We start from the raw sequence: 17,144 nt of genomic DNA, 5'->3' as shown, positions 1-17,144 counted from the left end.
TAACATACAAGGGACTCCCCATAAGGTTAACAGCTGATCTTTCAGCAGAAACTCTGCAAGCCAGAAAGGAGTGGCAGGACATATCTAAAGTGATAAAAGGGAAAAACCTACAACCAAGATTACTCTACCCAGCAAGGATCTCATTCAGATTCGACGGAGAAATTAAAACCTTTACAGACAAGCAAAACCTGAGAGAATTTAGCACCACCAAACGACCTTTACAACAAATACTAAAGGAACTTCTCTAGGCAGGCAACACAAGAAAAGGAAAAGATGTACAATAACAAACCGAAAACAATGGGTAATAGAAACATACATATCGATAACTACCTTAAATGTAAATGAATTAAATGCTCCAACCAAAAGACATAGACTGGCTGAATGGATACCAAAACAGATCCATATATATGCTGTCTACAAGAGACCCATTTCAGACCTAGGGGCACATGCAGACTGAAAGGGGATGGAAAAAGATATTCCATGCAAGTGGAAATCCAAAGAAAACTGGAGCAGCAATTCTCATATCAGACAAAATAGACTTTAAAATGAAGACTGTTACAACAGACAAAGAAGGACACTACATAATGATCAAGGGCTCACTCCAAGAAGAAGATATAACAATTGTAAATATTTATGCACCCAACATAGGAGCACCTCAATACATAAGGCAAATGCTAACAGCCATAAAAGGGGAAATCGACAGTAACACAATCCTAGTAGGGGACTTTAACACCCCACTTTCACCAATGGACAGATAATCCAAAATGAAAATAAATAAGGAAACACAGCTTTAAATGATACATTAAACAGGATGGACTTAATTGATATTTATAGGACATTCCATCCAAAAACAACAGAATACACTTTCTTCTCAAGTGCTCCTGGAACATTCTCCAGGATAGATCATAGCTTGGGTCACAAATCAAGACTTGGTAAATTTAAGAAAACTGAAATCGCATCAAGTATCTTTTCTGACCACAATACTATGAGACTAGATATCAATTACAGGAAAAAACCTGTAAAAAATACAAACACATGGAGGCTAAACAGTATACTACTTAATAACCAAGAGATCACTGAAGAAATCAAAGTGGAAATCAAAAAATACCTAGAAACAAATGACAATGAAAACACGAAGACCCAGAACCTATGGGATGCAGCAAAATCAGTTCTAAGAGGGAAGTTTATAGCAATACAATCCTACCTCAAGAAACAAGAAACATCTCCAACAACCTAACCTTACACCTAAAGCAATTAGAGAAAGGAGAACAAAAAACCCCACAAAGTTAGCAGAAGGAAAGAAATCATAAATATCAGATCAGAAATAAATGAAAAAGAAATGAAGGAAACAATGGCAAAGATCAATAAAACTAAAAGCTGGTTCTTTGAGAAGATAAGCAAAATTGTTAAACCATTAGTCAGACTCATCAAGAAAAAAAGGGAGAAGGCTTAAATCAATAGAATTAGAAGTGAAAAAGGAGAAGTAACAACTGACACCGCAGAAATACAAAAGATCATGAGAGATTACTACAAGCAACTATCTGCCAATAAAATGAACAACCTGGAAGAAATGGACAAATTCTTAGAGAAGCACAACCCTCTGAGACTAAACCAGAAAGAAACAGAAGATACAAACAGACCAATCACATGCACTGAAACTGAGACTGTGATCAAAAATCTTCCAACAAACAAACGCCCAGGATCAGATGGCTTCACAGGCGAATTCTATCAAATATTTATAGAAGAGCTAACACCTATCCTTCTCAAACTCTTCCAAAATATAGCAGAGGGAGGAACACTCCCAAACTCGTTCTATGAGGCCATCATCACCCTGATACCAAAATCACGCAAAGATGTCACAAAGAAAGAAAACTACAGGCCAGTATCACTGATGAACACAGATGCAAAAATCCTCAACAAAATATAAGCAAACAGAATCCAACAGCACATTAAAAGAATCATACACTTGGGTTTCCCTGGAGGCGCAGTGGTTGAGAGTTCACCTGCCAATGCAGGGGACACGGGTTCTTGCCCTGGTCCGGGAAGATCCCACATGCCGCGGAGCGGCTAGGCCCGTGAGCCATGGCCACTGAGCCTGTGCGTCTGGAGCCTGTGCTCTGCAACGGGAGAGGCCACAACAGTGAGAGGCCCGCGTACAGCAAAAAACCAAACAAACAACAAAAAAGTATCATACACCATGATCAAGTGGGGTTTATCCCAGGAATGGAAGGATTCTTCAATATACGCAAATCAAACAATGTGATAAACCATATTAACAAAATGAATAAAAACCATATGATCATCTCAATAGATGCAGGAAAAGCTTTCAACAAAATTCAACACCCATTTATGATAAAAACACTCCGGGAAGTAGGCACAGATGGAACTTACCTCAACATAATAAAGGCCATATATGACAATCCCACAGCCAACATCATCCTCAGTAGTGAAAAACTGAAACTATTTCCACTAAGATCAGGAAGAAGACAACGTTGCCCACTCTCACCACTGTTATTCAACATAGTTTTGGAAGTTTTAGCCACAGCAATCAGAGAAGAACAAGAAATAAAAGGAATCCAAACCAGAAAAGAAGTAAAGCTGTCACTGTTTGCAGATGACGTGATACTATACATAGAGAATCCTAAAGATGCTACCAGAAAACTACTAGAGCTAATCAATGAATTTGGTAAAGTAGCAGGATACAAAATTAATGCACAGAAATCTCTGGCATTGCTATACACTAATGATGAAAAATCTGAAAGAGAAATTAAGGAAACACTCCTAATTACCACTGCAACAAAAAGAATAAAATACCTAGGAATAAACCTACCTAAGGAGACAAAAGACTTATATGCAGAAGACTATTAGACACTGATGAAAGAAATTAATGATACAAACAGATGGAGAGATATACCATGTTCTTGGATTGGAAGAATCAACATTGTGAAAATGACTATACTACCCAAAGCAATCTACAGATTCAATGCAATCCCTATCAAACTACCAATGTTATTTTTCACAGCACTAGGACAAAAAATTGCACAATTCGTATGGAAACACAAAAGATCCCGAATAGCCAAAGGAATCTTGAGAAAGAAAAATGGAGCTGGAGGAATCAGGCTCCCTGACTTCAGACTATACTACAAAGCTACAGTAATCAAAGAGAGCATGGTACTGGCACAAAAACAGAAATACAGATCAACGGAACAGGATAGAAAACCCAGAGATAAACCCACGCACCTATGTCACCTTATTTTTGATAAAGGAAGCAAGAATATACAATGGAGAAAAGACAGCCTCTTTAATAAGTGGTTCTGGGAAAACTGGACAGCTACATGTAAAAGAATGAAATTAGAATACTCCCTAACACCATACACAAAAATAAACTCAAAATGGATTAAAGACCTAAATGTAAGGCCAGGCACTATAAAACTCTTAGAGGAAAACATAGGCAGAACACTCCTATGACATAAATCACAGCAAGATCCTTTTTGACCCACCTCCTAGAGACCTGGAAATAAAAATAAAAATTAAAAAAAACCAGACATTTCTCCAAAGAAGATATACAGATTGCCAACAAACACATGAAAGGATGCCCAACATCACTAATCATTAGAGAAATGCAAATCAAAACTACAATGAAGTATCACCTCACACCAGTCCGAATGGCCATCATCAAAAAATCTACAAACAATAAATGCTGGAGAGGGTGTGGAGAAAAGGGAACCCTCTTGCACTGTTGGTGGGAATGTAAATTGATACAGCCACTGTGGAGAACAGTATGGAGGTTCCTTAAAAAACTGAAAATAGAACTACCATATGACACAGCAATCCCACTACTGGGCATATATCCTGAGAAAACCATAATTCAAAAAGAGTCATGTACCCCAATGTTCACTGCAGCTCTATTTACAATAGCCACGACACAGAAGCAACCTAAGTGTCCACTGACAGATGAATGGATAAAGATGATGTGGATAAAATGGATAAAATATTCCATATATACAATGGAATATTACTCAGCCATAAAAAGAAACAAAATTGAATTATTTGTAGTGAGGTAGATGGACCTAGAGTCTGTCATACAGAGTGAAGTAAGTCAGAAAGAGGAAAACAAATACCGTATGCTAACACATATATATGGAATCTAAATTAAAAAAAAAAAAAGAAAAGCTTCTGAAGAACCTGGGGGCAGGACAGGAATAAAGATGCAGAAGTAGAGAATGGACTTGAAATGGACTTGGGGAGGGAGAAGGGTAAGCTGGGATGAAGTGAGAGAGTGGCACGGATATATATACACTACCATATGTAAAATAGCTAGCTAGTGGGAAGCAGCTGTATAGTACAGGGAGATCAGCTCGGTGCTTTGTGACCACCTAGAGAGGTGGGATAGGGAGGGTGGGAGACTCAAGAGGGAGGAGATATGGGGATATATGTATATGTATATCTGACTCACTTTGTTAAAAAGCAGAAACTAACACACCATTGTAAAGCAATTACACTCCAATAAAGATGTTTAAAAAAAAGTGGGCAGAAAACCTAAATAGACATTTCTCCAAAGACATACAGATGGGCAAGAGGCCCATGAAAAGTTGTTCAACGTCACTAATTATTAGAGAAATGCACATCAAAACTACTGTGAGGTATCATCTCACAGCAGTCAGAATGGCCATCATCAAAAACTCTACAAACAATAAATGCTGGAGAGGGTGTGGAGAAAAGGGAACCCTCTTACACTGTTGGTGGGAATGTAAATTGATACAGCCCCTGTGGAGAACGATATGGAAGTTCCTTAAAAAACTAAAAATAGAACTACCATATGACCTAGTATTCCCACTACTGGGCATATACCCTGAGAAAACCATAATTCAAAAAGATGTGACTACCTAGATGGGTGGGATAGGGAGGGTGGGAGGGAGGGAGACGCAAGAGGGAAGAGATATGGGGACATATGTATATGTATAACTGATTCACTTTGTTATAAAGCAGAAACTAACACACCATTGTAAAGCAATTATACTCCAGTAAAGATGTTAAAAATAAGTAAATAATTTTAAAAAGGTGGTCCCCAAGACTGATAAAGTTACTGGTAATTAGTAGAATGCATTCCAATTAGTTACCTCAGTAGTACTTTTTCTGTGAAAAAAATTTTATATTTATATAGAGGCAAATGTAATACATACACTTTCCCTGCAATTTCATAAACCGAAATTTCAATAGTGATCTTTGGCTATGATAACCACATCTCATATATTTTAGTGTAAAAAATAAATTTGAAAAAATAAATGTATAACCACCCACAACAGCAGAAGAAAAAGAAAGAAAATTTTAGAAAAAAAGAATTTTCAAGCAAAACTTGTATTACCAGCAGAGAGGTAAGGAAGAAGCAGCTGAAAAGAGATGATGTGTTGCCTGGGAATAAATAAGTATATGCAGGGAAATGTAACACGTAAGATTCCTGGGGAGGGATATGGTTAATGGAAGACACATACAAAATAGGCACAGATGTTTAAATTTAAGAAAAAAAAAAAGCTGCTGTGGCTTTGGTGGCAAAGCAAGCATAAATATGGGATTCATGAAAAGGTATAGTGAAATTTTCTAAATGGATATTTTATAGAAGATATATATGGCAAAACCAGACAAAGCCTCCTCATCTTATAAAACGACGTATCAGCAAGAGCCATTCAATTAAAAAACATGAATGAGTCTTAAAAGTCAATTTGTGTAAAAGAACCTTCTTGAGTACATATAAAAATTACAATACAGTCCTCAAAAAGCTAAACAGAATTACCACATGACCCAGCAATTCCATGCCTAGGTGTACGCCAAAAGGAACTGAAAACACGTATGCAAACAAAACCTTGCACGTGAATGTTCACAGCAGCACTATTCACAACAGCCAAATGGTGCAAACAGCTGAAAGGTCCATCAACGGATGAATGGATAAACACAATGTGATACATCCATACAACAGAATATTATTCAGTCATAAAAAGAAATGACGTCAACACACATGCCACACCGCGGACCAACCTTGAAAACATTATGCTAAGTGAAATAAGCCAGACACCAAAGGTACATATTGTATGATTCTATTTATATGAACTATCCAGAAAGGGTAAATCCATAGAGACAGCAGATCAGGTGCTTGGAAAGGCAGAATGAGGAGTGGCTGCTTAAGGGGGACAGAGCTTCCCTTTGGGGGTACAATACTTTGGAACTAGTTAAAGGTGGTGGCTGCACAACACTGTGAGTGCACTGAGGGCCGCTAAACTGTACACCTTAAAATAGTTAATTTAGCTGTTATGTGAATTTTACTTCAATATTTTAACAAAGTATAATGCAGAAGGTTCAGAAATGTGAATGCCCAGTCTTTCAGACATAAATTCCTCCCTTCAGACCATTCAGCCTATCATTATGAACCAGATTTCCTAAAACACCTCCTCAACAGGCCCCTTGTCTCTCTGTCAGATGCTTCTTTGTTTCATGAGAACCCCTAACCCTGGGAAAAGATCCTACTTTCCCCAACCATCTCGGAGACTCCCACACAGAGGATGGGCAAATAAAGAGCAGAATTCCACAGCATGGGTGAGCCACGCTGTCTGTTGGAGAATGCATTCATTCCACACAATTTTACTGAGGATGCCTACTGTACAAAGTACCGCAACTACAGAGACAGATAAAACACAACCCCGACCTCCAGGAACTCCTAGAAGAATAAGAGAAAAAGAACTTTACAAAAAGAGAAGGCAGAGAATTTACAAACAATATGGAAAGAAGGCATAGGTGGTAGGAGAGGAGCCTGAAGGGCACGTGTGCTGGGGAGATGTTGGATCAGGGAAAGTCCTCTTCTTCGGGACAAGAAGGAATTAACCAGACAAAAAGGGGGAAGAAGAGCCTTCAGACACATATGAGGAGGCAGCAGATGACGTGCAGCGAGGCAGCTGTGCAGCAGGAGAAAAGGCTTGGAGAGCTCTCAGTGACACGCCTGATTTTACAGGATGGAGACCAAGCCGTGAATGCCCATGGTTCCATCTGGTCCCACTCAGATCCAATAACCAATATCTACCCTTTACTTCCGGACAGGCTGGGACCAGACAGGTCCTGAGCAACCACAGAGTAGAAGCACCAAGGAATGGCTGCCCACTCTCCACACGGATCTTTCCAAGAGTTTTTCTCCAAAGTGCAGTGGGACCACGTGGGGAGGTAAGGCAGGATCTCAAAAAAGGAATTAATCTGAAACCTGCCATTCTCATTTTCCATAGCTTTGTTCAAGGTCCCCTCGTGGTCTCTCAACGCCCTTCACCTCTCCAACAACTGTGGCCCACACAGACAAAGGCAGCCTCACCTCTCTGTGATCCCCACCTCACAAATGTTCACACTTGGGGAGAATCTGTCTTATGTTAAGTTGTTCCCCCAGCTATGTTCTAGTTTACTTAAAGACAGAGGCTATGTCATTTTTTTTTCCCTTTCTGTCTTTTTGTGGGGAGTGGGGCATGGTACACTAGACCAACACAAGGCTCAGTGTAATATACACATACTTGGAAGAAATTATACTTTGGACAAATGGGATCAGAAAATATTCTACATACCTAGAAATGTTACCCAAGTAGTAATTTTCAAAGTTCACCTGAAAGCAATTTATGAAGTCTGGAAATTCTTACCTTCCCATTCTCACCCAGGGGGTAAATAGGTCATAATATAAATTAGAACCAAATTCTGTGCTATTTTGCCATTTTAAGTTAATACTCATCCTAGGTGAGTGTCTATTTAAAGGGCACATAACACAAATATCTAGCAGGCCCATGAAGATATCCATCAAAACCATTTGGTTTTGAAGGAATGAAAGAAGACAATCATTCATGTAATGCCAATAACGAAGAACACGTCTACACTTTGACATCGTTCTTGAAGGAGGGGAGGAAAATAAAATCTCATTCCATTAGAAAACAACTAGACCTCAGGCGGCTGCCTCTGATCAGGTTACCTGTTAACACTGTCATTTGCTATCTGGATTCCGCAGTCTATTTGCAACACTGTTTTATAATCCACATAAGCTTTCTGATACTGCTCTAAAGCTTCATAGGCCATTGCTCGTCGAAGAAGAGGCTTGATTGAGAATGGACGAAGTTCCAGAGCCCTAAAGGAGACAGAAATATTACACTGTCATTTGTTTTGAAAATTACTCCCTTACTTACGCTAACTGAATGTATCCGATAGGACTGGACTCTCACATGCATTCATATCTGATATTTTACCTTGGGGATCTGGCAACATACCAGAAAGGCAAACCCAGAGTAGCAGAGCAATCAAATCTGTGGTTACCTCCTTTCTTTTAAAACAGTATCGAAGCCCTTTGGCATCTGTTCTTTCCCCCGGTGAGACTGAACTCCCCGACAGCAGGTGGTGCCCTCCCTCCCACTCCCCTGTGTACTAGCAGAGCCCATCATGGCACCAAGCACAGAGTAGGCTTTCAACAGGTTCTTGTTATTGACATATTAAAAGGAAAATTTTTATTTGCACCTATGTATTTAATAAGACACTTAGCACAGAACCACAAAACCTACACTGCATTTTGAAAATAAGCTCTCCAAAACTTAATACAGCTGATTATGATTTACTTGCTGCCAAAGGGCTTCAAACATAGACCCGAGGAAATCAAGGGAGTAAGTACCCAATGATTTCTTGTAAGTCATGAATTTTCACCTTGTACTTTTTAGTCTATGAAGCATTTCCAATATCACTAGAGATGTATTTCAAGGTTATGTTCCTTGGTTTTGTCTGAAGTAACTGCTTAAAGCTACCTCACTACTTAAGGCACTTTATTATATTCTGAAACAAAGAATACAATCAAAAGATTGTATTTATGAATGAAAACTATTGTACTCTTAGTTTTAACAAAATCAGCTGAAACTGTAAAGAAGTACTCCGTGCTAGATCCTATGAAGAGCTAATAAGCCACTAACAAATCTCCGTGCCAGACTGCCCACAGCGGGGATAAAGGTTTGCTCTTCTGGTAATTCTTATGCATGAGCAGTTTATATATCAGACATTTAACTTGCTTCAGGAAAAGCACAAGTGAGGGCTTCTTGACTTTTTCCCCAACAGTCCTAGAGATCTGCTGTCTATACCTGTCTACAGTGATCTGGAAGGAGGAAGCTCCGACAACATCTGCCATTGCTAGTCTCTGCAGACATTCTCATCTAATGTCACAACAAGCCTGCAAGGTAAATAGTAACATGTTCATGTTGCAGGTGAGGAAATGGAGAGACACAGGGAGCAGTCTGCCCACGTGCCCGTTCTTCTGAATTTAAGCTGCAGGAAAGCACTGGCGTTGCGGGAGCTGATCACCACTGTATCCCAGTGCCTAGATCACTGCCAGGCCACTGGAGGGACTCGGCAAACCCCTCCCAAATGAACCTGCAGGGCCTACACTCTTTCTACCACGAACAGAAACAAGAGCACCACAGATAAAGGAACTCAGAGTCACCTGCCATTCAGGGATCCCCAATCCCTGGGCCACGGACCGGTACCGGTTCACGGCCTGTTAGGAGCCGGGCTGCACAGCAGGAGGTGAACGGTGGGTGAGCAAGTGAAGCTTCATCTGCCGCTCCCCATCTTCGCAGCCCCTTGCATTACTTCCTGAACCATCCCCCCAATCCGAGGAAAAGTTGTCTTCCGCGAAACTGGTCCCTGGTGCCAAAAAGGCTGGGGACCGCTGCTCTACATCGTACAGATACTCAACTGGGTGTGTTCCTCAGCTGTGTATCATAGAATTTGTTCTAGAAATGTCATTAAACCTAATTAGCTTCATTTCTTTGAAAAATAACCAATTTTGCTTTGCCTAAGTGTTAGGATTGGGGATGATTTTAATGATCTTCTTTGCGTTGTACTGGGTTTTAAGACTTTTTTGTATAATAGGTATGTATTACTCGTGACCAGTAAAAGTTATTTTAAAAATAAAATTAAAGTCTATTAAAAACACTCAAACACTAGAAAACAGGTTTCTGGGCATCTGTACCACTGCCTTAAATCTACCTTAGTTAAATGCTTAGGGAATATTAACTACACAGTGATTATAAATATAGGTCACAAACACAAGACTACCCCCATTTTACCAAAGACTTCCAACACCCAAGGTGCTATTTATCCACAAGAGAGACCTGAGGTAGGCGTGGAATCTAAAACTGAATGAGATGATGCATTTAATTTTTAGCATTGCCCAGCCAAGTAAATGCAAGGTTTTTTCTCTTTAACCGCAATCCTGAAAATGAATGTGAGCTTTTAAGTGAGAATTCCACTAGAAGAAAAAAAGAAAAAAAAAAAAGCACATCCATTCATAAAAACAAACACAGAGAACTTTTAAACCAGAGTTTACAAAAGCTTAACTATTCAAGTTAACACAGTTAAGACTCTTAAATCGTCTTCTAATTTCAAGTCCGTCTGTGAGCAACAAAGATGAGAAAAAGCAGAGAATTACTAGGCAACATTCATTCGTCTTGATTCTGTCAGAATACCCTCAATGGAAAATCAGCTGAAAGATTTTTGATGTGGTTTAGATAACCCAAAAAGATTCTCTGACAGATGGGAACAGTGAAGATTTTTCTTTTAGCTGATAAGCAATTATGAGAATGACAAGTAATTTCTAGAAATAATTCTAGAATTTGTAGAAATAATTCTAGAATTATTTCTAGAAATTGTTTTATTGTTTAAAATCATTTGGTTTTAAACTTTTCTTAGGTGTCATAACCCTGTTTCATGCTTCATCTGGAAGCCTAACCTAGAAACCTGGAGATGCTGAGGGGAGGAGAGGGCAGGGCCTGCAGCCACTGAGCTCCTCAAACAGCCTCATGCTCCCAGCAACTGCTCTCCATAAGCCCCTGGGAAAGAGCTCAAGGGAAGTGCTTCAGAGTAGGCCCCAGGAGTGTAGACACTTAAAATCAAAGACTTTCCCCCAAAAATGCATACAAAGTTATTTCATAGGTTCCCCCTCTCCCTTATTTTAAACTTTGCCCTGGGCAGTTTTTCTTTTTCCGCTGTTTGAATCCTGCTACCACTTGTTTTGTAATAAGCGTTCCTGCAACAGGAAACAACTCTCCAAGGAGCAAAGATAATTAACTGAAAAACTAAAAAATAGGCTCCCTTTAAAATGTATGTAATCTTTTTCAGGTGAAGAGAAAACAGACATCCTTCTGCTAATAATTGGTTCCTAGTTTATACATATTTAAATACAGCCATAGTTCAACATGTTCACATAAGTAAATCATGGTTTCCCTGGCACTGAAATGAGTTTGAGAATCGCTGCTTTGGCGTAAAATCACACCATGCTCCTTATGCTGAGACTCATACACCAGGTATCAAAGAAAACATCTAAGTAGGTCGGCTTCTAGAAAGGTCAGTACTGACCAGCAGAACCAGATTCCTCAGCCTAGAACACAGCTTTTAACTAAGGACACCTTACCTAAACCACCACCCACCTCCCTCCCTCCCTTCCTCCCCTGCAGGCAATCTCCCGCTCTCCTCCAGGGCAAACCTCCATTCTAGTGCCCACCCCCACTCCTGACCCCAGAGTCTCCTCTGTGACTTCCTCCTGGGTCTACACTGAAACAACACATTTTAGCAAGAAAATGTCTGCCACCTTACTCTCACTTAAGGATAAAGTGAGTCCACTGTTTGTAACTAGAGTCCTGAACTCACTCACTGAAGGAAGACCTCAGACAAGTCTGAAGGGTAATATATTACCATCACACACTTGAACTGGAAGGTTCTTAGCTGCAAATCACAACGTGCCTGATAATCTGCAAATACACGTGGTCTTGTTGTTAGTTATGGGCAGCGGTAAATGTTTAACAACCGGCTCTCCTGAGTAAAGAGGCCCAGGTTTGGGTCATTTGCCAATTTTCATGGTATTAGTAGTACTCCAACCATGGCAGATTTCAACTACCAACTTGACTTCAACCAACTCACAAGATCCTGAAAACCTAACAATTAGCTAGTGTGAGATAGCACAGCAGTAGGTGGGGTCTAGAGTCAGACCAATGTGAATATAAATATTATTGATTTTAAATATGAATATGTAAAATCGGCAAAAAATCCAAGCAGCTCACGGCCTTCTTTTTAAACTGCAGGCACAGATACCAGCAAGATTTTATCCATATCAATAAACTGATACTATCAATGGAAAAAAAAACTGTTTACCTCATAATCAAGGTGTCCACACATGCTACTGTCCAAACTAGGGCTTCTGAGAGTGAAAGGGGATGATATTAACAATTATACCAGACTACAGGAGTAAACCAAAACTGTGAAGGTTAAACCAGTACATATGGCTTCTTATTTTTTAGATGCACTAATAGTAGCTTCTTTCCAAAGGGCTCCTGAAGCAGGCTTATTATTTAATGGTAAAATGATACTTTTTATTCATGTAAATATATTCATCCATCTCAGCATGTAACTTGTTGAGTACCATGGGTGACTAATGTGCTTGAGGGATGCAACCCTATAATACATGATTCTTGACCTCAGGGAGCTTAAAATCCAATGCAGTGGATGACATAAGTACCTACAGGTGTGAGAGTGACAGTGCAAGCATTACAGCCATGCAGATGACCAGGGAGCCCGAGGTGATCAGGAAAGCAGAGAGGATGGGGAAGCTGAAGAGGAAGGATTTCTGAAAAGCAAAGATGTACAGAGGGCATTATAGGTATGAACCAAATGGGAGCAGAAAGCTTTTTTGGGGGGCAGTGTGGTGACAGAGGAGGTTATAATTATCTAGAAGACCATACTGAGCCACTGAGCTGAAACAGTCTGCACAAAATAATGCTTCAGGAAAAGCTATTCTGATGCCACAGTGGATTGGAGGAAGCAGAGACTAGTTAGAAGGCTTCTCCAGTACTCTGAGACTGATGTGAAAAAGAGTATGAATTAAGGTGATAGCAGTGGAAGTGAAAAAAGTTTGCACAATCTTCTATAATTGTCTTCATATATGTGAAAGGATTTACAAGTTTTATGTATTAACCAATTAACACATCTTAAATGTCTTAATTAGACTCTTATGCAGAAAATTTAGTATATTAAATACTGCATTCATCACAGTGAAATGATAATCTCTTGACAAAGCTGAAAACGGGCAGTTTACCTGTTACAATCTTGAATGCAGCCACTGCAATTTCCGTCTTTTAGGTAACATGCTGCTCTATTTGAATATAAGATACTTAGATCATCTGCATTTCCACTTCCTAAAATCACATTTAATTAAATACAGTTAAAATCCATTAGCGAAATCACAGTTCAACAGACAACTGAGGTCTCCCGCGGCACTGCAGTCCTACACCCCGCTGCTAATGCAGCTCCGAGGACCTCCCTGTGCCCGCAGTGGCCAGAGAGGCCAAGCCCGTAAGGGACCGCGGCAACCGTGCCCCGCCCGGGCACACGCTACGCGTTCCAAGGTACAGCTCCCGGAGGTGGAGTCGCTCCTGCCCTGCCCTCGGTTACTGGGAAGGAACCTACAGGGCGAGCGCCTGTCAATCGGGAGGTGGCCCGCGCCTCTCCCGCGGTGGCCCCTTTAGGTCCCGCGAGCCGCAGCCCGAGGGGCCAGGGACCCCGTGGGCGAAGCTCACTCACCTGCAGGCTCCAGCTGCGCGATCACCGCCGAGTACCTGAGAGCCGCCTCGGCGAACTGCCCGTTTTTAAAGAGCTCGTTGCCCTGGCTCTTCAGGCCGGCGGGGCCGAGTGGGGCGGCGGGCGCCGGCGCCGGCGGCGCGCCAGGTCCGGGGGACGCGCCGGGACCAGGGGGCGCGCTGGCCGCGGGGCCCCCCGAGCGCCGCCCGCCGCCCGGGTGCCCATTGGAGCCGCCCGCCGTCGCCGGGGCCCGCGGCCGGTCCCGCTTGTCCGCGCCGGCCTCCGGCGCCCGGCCCCGCCGCGGCGCGCCCCTCTGCGGCCGCCTGCCGCCCTCGCTCTTGCCAGTCAGCTTCTTCTGGATGTTGCCCATGGCGCGCAGCTCGGCGGCGCGCCCGGCAGGCGCCGGCTCCGCGGCCTCTGTGGGGAGTGGATGCGGGAAGTGAGTGTTTGCATCATCGCGAGCAACTACCAGGGAGGCCTCGGCGGTGCCGGCGCAGGGGCGGGGTCGCGGGAGAAGCCAGGCAGAGTGGGCCCGCCCCTCGGGCGGAATCCGGCGGTTCCGGCGCCTTTGGGGGGCCGGTTGGCCCAGAGGGTTAACAGCGGAGGTCGCGCTCCGAGCCCTAGTAGCTTCCCGGGCTAGGGACAGAAGCCAACCCCGGATTTAACTCTTCAAACGCTGAAGAGCTAGGGACGTGAAAACCGGCATTTCAAAATCATTCCCTTCATCAACGCATACGTATCGAGGTAGGCCTTAACAAAATATGTACTTTTCTTCCATTTACAGTTTAGAAATTAATGAATGAAGTCACTAAAACTTGAATACAATAATTGCACCCAAAGTTAGGGCACCCTTTCCTTATGTTAAGGGACTGGGAGAAGATAATTTGGAAAAAAAAAAAGTCCAAGTGATTTTTAAGCCATTTAAAAATGATTTTAGCAAAGAACTCACATAAAACAGGCACCTGGTTTTTAAAGTGAACCTTAAAAAGACAGTAAAATTTCCAGTACAATACCTTATTCAAACTTAAAAGTTCCTTTGATCTTGATTGAAAGATTTCAGGTACTTATCAGAGCTTAAATAATTGATTATTGAATTGATATTTAAATAGGCAAATGATGTATAAATATTTCATTGATGGGTGTCTTAATATTTAAAACAAAGCAATTCATCATTTCAAAGCACTAAATGCAGAAACTTCCCAGCTTTCTCTTGTAACAAATTCTAATCTGATTTTTAATGAATCTATTTCCCATTCTGTTTCATGAATGGTAAAGCCAGAATTTGAAGCACAAAGACAGAGGAAGTAGAAAACCACTAGTACTTAAATAAAAATCAGTGGATGGATGATCACCTTAAGGCAAGCAATGAGTATAAAAACACACTAATTAATAAATACAGCTTTCTATACAGCAGAATAACATCCAGTTTTGGATCACTTACCAAAAGGGGCTTAACAATAGAAAGATGATCTTATTATAGAGATAAATCCCCAAATGGGACCCAGAGCAAGGCTCCAGTACTCTTCATCTGGAATCTGCTGCTCAAGTCCCACCCAGCATAAAAATGGATGAAAAAAAAAAAAATGGATGGAAGCTTAAGTCAGTGTCAGTAGAAATGATGGACAGCTAGTATTATTTTCTATTCCCTTGTATGTCTGACCAATACTATTACTAAATAGCTGCCATTTATTTAGAACTTAACATGGGTCAAGACCTTTACATTATCATTTTCATTATCGTTAATCTTCATACCAAGTATTGTCCCCACATTACAAATGAAGCAAGAGAAACACATGGAAGAAGCTAAGGAATTCTCTCAAGCATGAAGAGCTAGAAACCAACATAACTGAGATTCAAATGAAATGAATGCTGTACCTCTTTCCTTAAGACTGAAATGCCCCTTAACATTTTCCTGCAAAGGTAAGCAGAGGCCTGAACATGAAAGACCTGTGAGTCCTGTTGGGTATTTAACTACCTGTGGGACATTCCAGAGGAGTTGTTCAGGAGGTAGCTCCAAATGTAGGTCAGAGGAGGCCTTATCTAGAGACATTGACTTGGGAATTGCTGGCAAAAAAAGGATCACCGAAGTTTGAGTGTGAATAGAGTCACTGAGATCTTCCAAAGGATCCTAAGAAATAAAACACTTAAAGGGGGGCTTCCCTGGTGGCACAGTGGTTGAGAGTCCGCCTGCAGATGCAGGGGACACGGGTTTGTGTCCGGGAAGATCCGGTCCGGGAAGATCCCACATGCCACGGAGCAGCTGGGCCCGGGAAGATCCCACATGCCACGGAGCAGCTGGGCCCGTAAGCCATGGCCACTGAGCCTGCATGTCTGGAGCCTGTGCTCTGCAACGGGAGAGGCCACAACAGTGAGAGGCCTGCATACCGCAAAAACAAAAACAACAACAAAAACAAAAACAAAACGCTTAAAGGATGATCAGAATCTCCAGTGGAGATGGAGGAGTACCTAGAAATGAGAGAGAACAGGAGGGTGTACTGCCTCAGAAACCAAGAAGAAAGAGTATTTCAGGGAGAAAGGAGTAAACAGTAACCAATATCAAAGGAAGGAATGGCCAAGAGTTTTGACTGCATAAGGATTAAAGAAAATCATTAGATCTGAAGACCACAAAGACTTCAGTACCCTGGGGTGGGGTGGTTTGGGTAGCTGGTAGATACAAAAATCCTCAATGAAATACTAGCAAACTGTTAAAAGGATTATACATCATGACCAAGTGGGATTTATCTCAGGAATGGAAGAGTAGTTCAACAGTAGAAAATCAATCTATGCAACAGATGACATTAAAGGACAAGGGGAAAAACTGACACGGTCATAACTGACATTGAAAAGGAACTTGACAAAATCCAACACCCCTTCATGATAAAAACACTCAGAAAACTAAGAAGAGAAGTAAAATTTCTCAACATGATAAAGTACTTTTATGAAAAACAGCTAACATCATACTCAATAGTGAAATCCTGAAAGCTTTCCCCTGAAGCTCAGGAATAAGACAAAGATGCTGTTTTCACTGCAGCTACTCAACATTGTACTGGAAGTTGTAGCCTGATCAATTAGACAAGAAAAAGAAATAAAAGACATATATATTGAAAAGAAAAAGTAAAACTATCTCTATTCATAGATACATGATTATCTACAGAGATGACATGATTATCTACAGAGATGACATGATTATGTCATAGATGACATGATTATATATAGATTATCTATCTATACCTATATATATATAAATGTACATATATTCCCAAAGAATACACACACACACAAACCACTACTAGAGCTAATAAGCAAATTCAGTGATTTCAGAGTACAAGATCAACATACAAAAATCAGTTGTTTCTATAAATTAGCAATGAAAAATCCTGAAAGGAAATTACGAAAATAATTACATTTACAGTAGCATCCAAAGGAATAAAATATTTAGGAATAAACTTAACCAAGGCAGTGAAAGACTTGTATAATAAATATTGCTGAAAGAAATTAAATAGGGCTTCCCTGGTGGTGCAGTG

At 41.1% G+C, this 17,144-nt stretch overlaps 1 protein-coding gene across 1 annotated transcript in view; it reads right to left on the bottom strand.

Moving 5' to 3' along the window:
* The window catches only part of SPAG1 (sperm associated antigen 1), a 98,531-nt gene that overhangs the window by 15,254 nt on the left and 66,133 nt on the right, over positions 1-17,144 (bottom strand). The window contains exons 10-12 of the mRNA XM_060127430.1: positions 13,624-14,037; positions 13,139-13,238; positions 7,988-8,140 (exon numbers count right to left, since the gene is read on the bottom strand). Coding sequence (XP_059983413.1) covers positions 7,988-8,140; positions 13,139-13,238; positions 13,624-14,037 — 667 coding nt within the window. The remainder of the gene's footprint in view (positions 1-7,987; positions 8,141-13,138; positions 13,239-13,623; positions 14,038-17,144) is intronic.

This window comes from Lagenorhynchus albirostris, chromosome 17 (assembly GCF_949774975.1).
Source record: "Lagenorhynchus albirostris chromosome 17, mLagAlb1.1, whole genome shotgun sequence".
In the NCBI taxonomy this organism is placed as follows: Eukaryota; Metazoa; Chordata; class Mammalia; order Artiodactyla; family Delphinidae; genus Lagenorhynchus; species Lagenorhynchus albirostris.
Note: the sequence above shows the minus strand (reverse complement) of the source record. Positions and strands in the feature narration are given on the sequence as shown.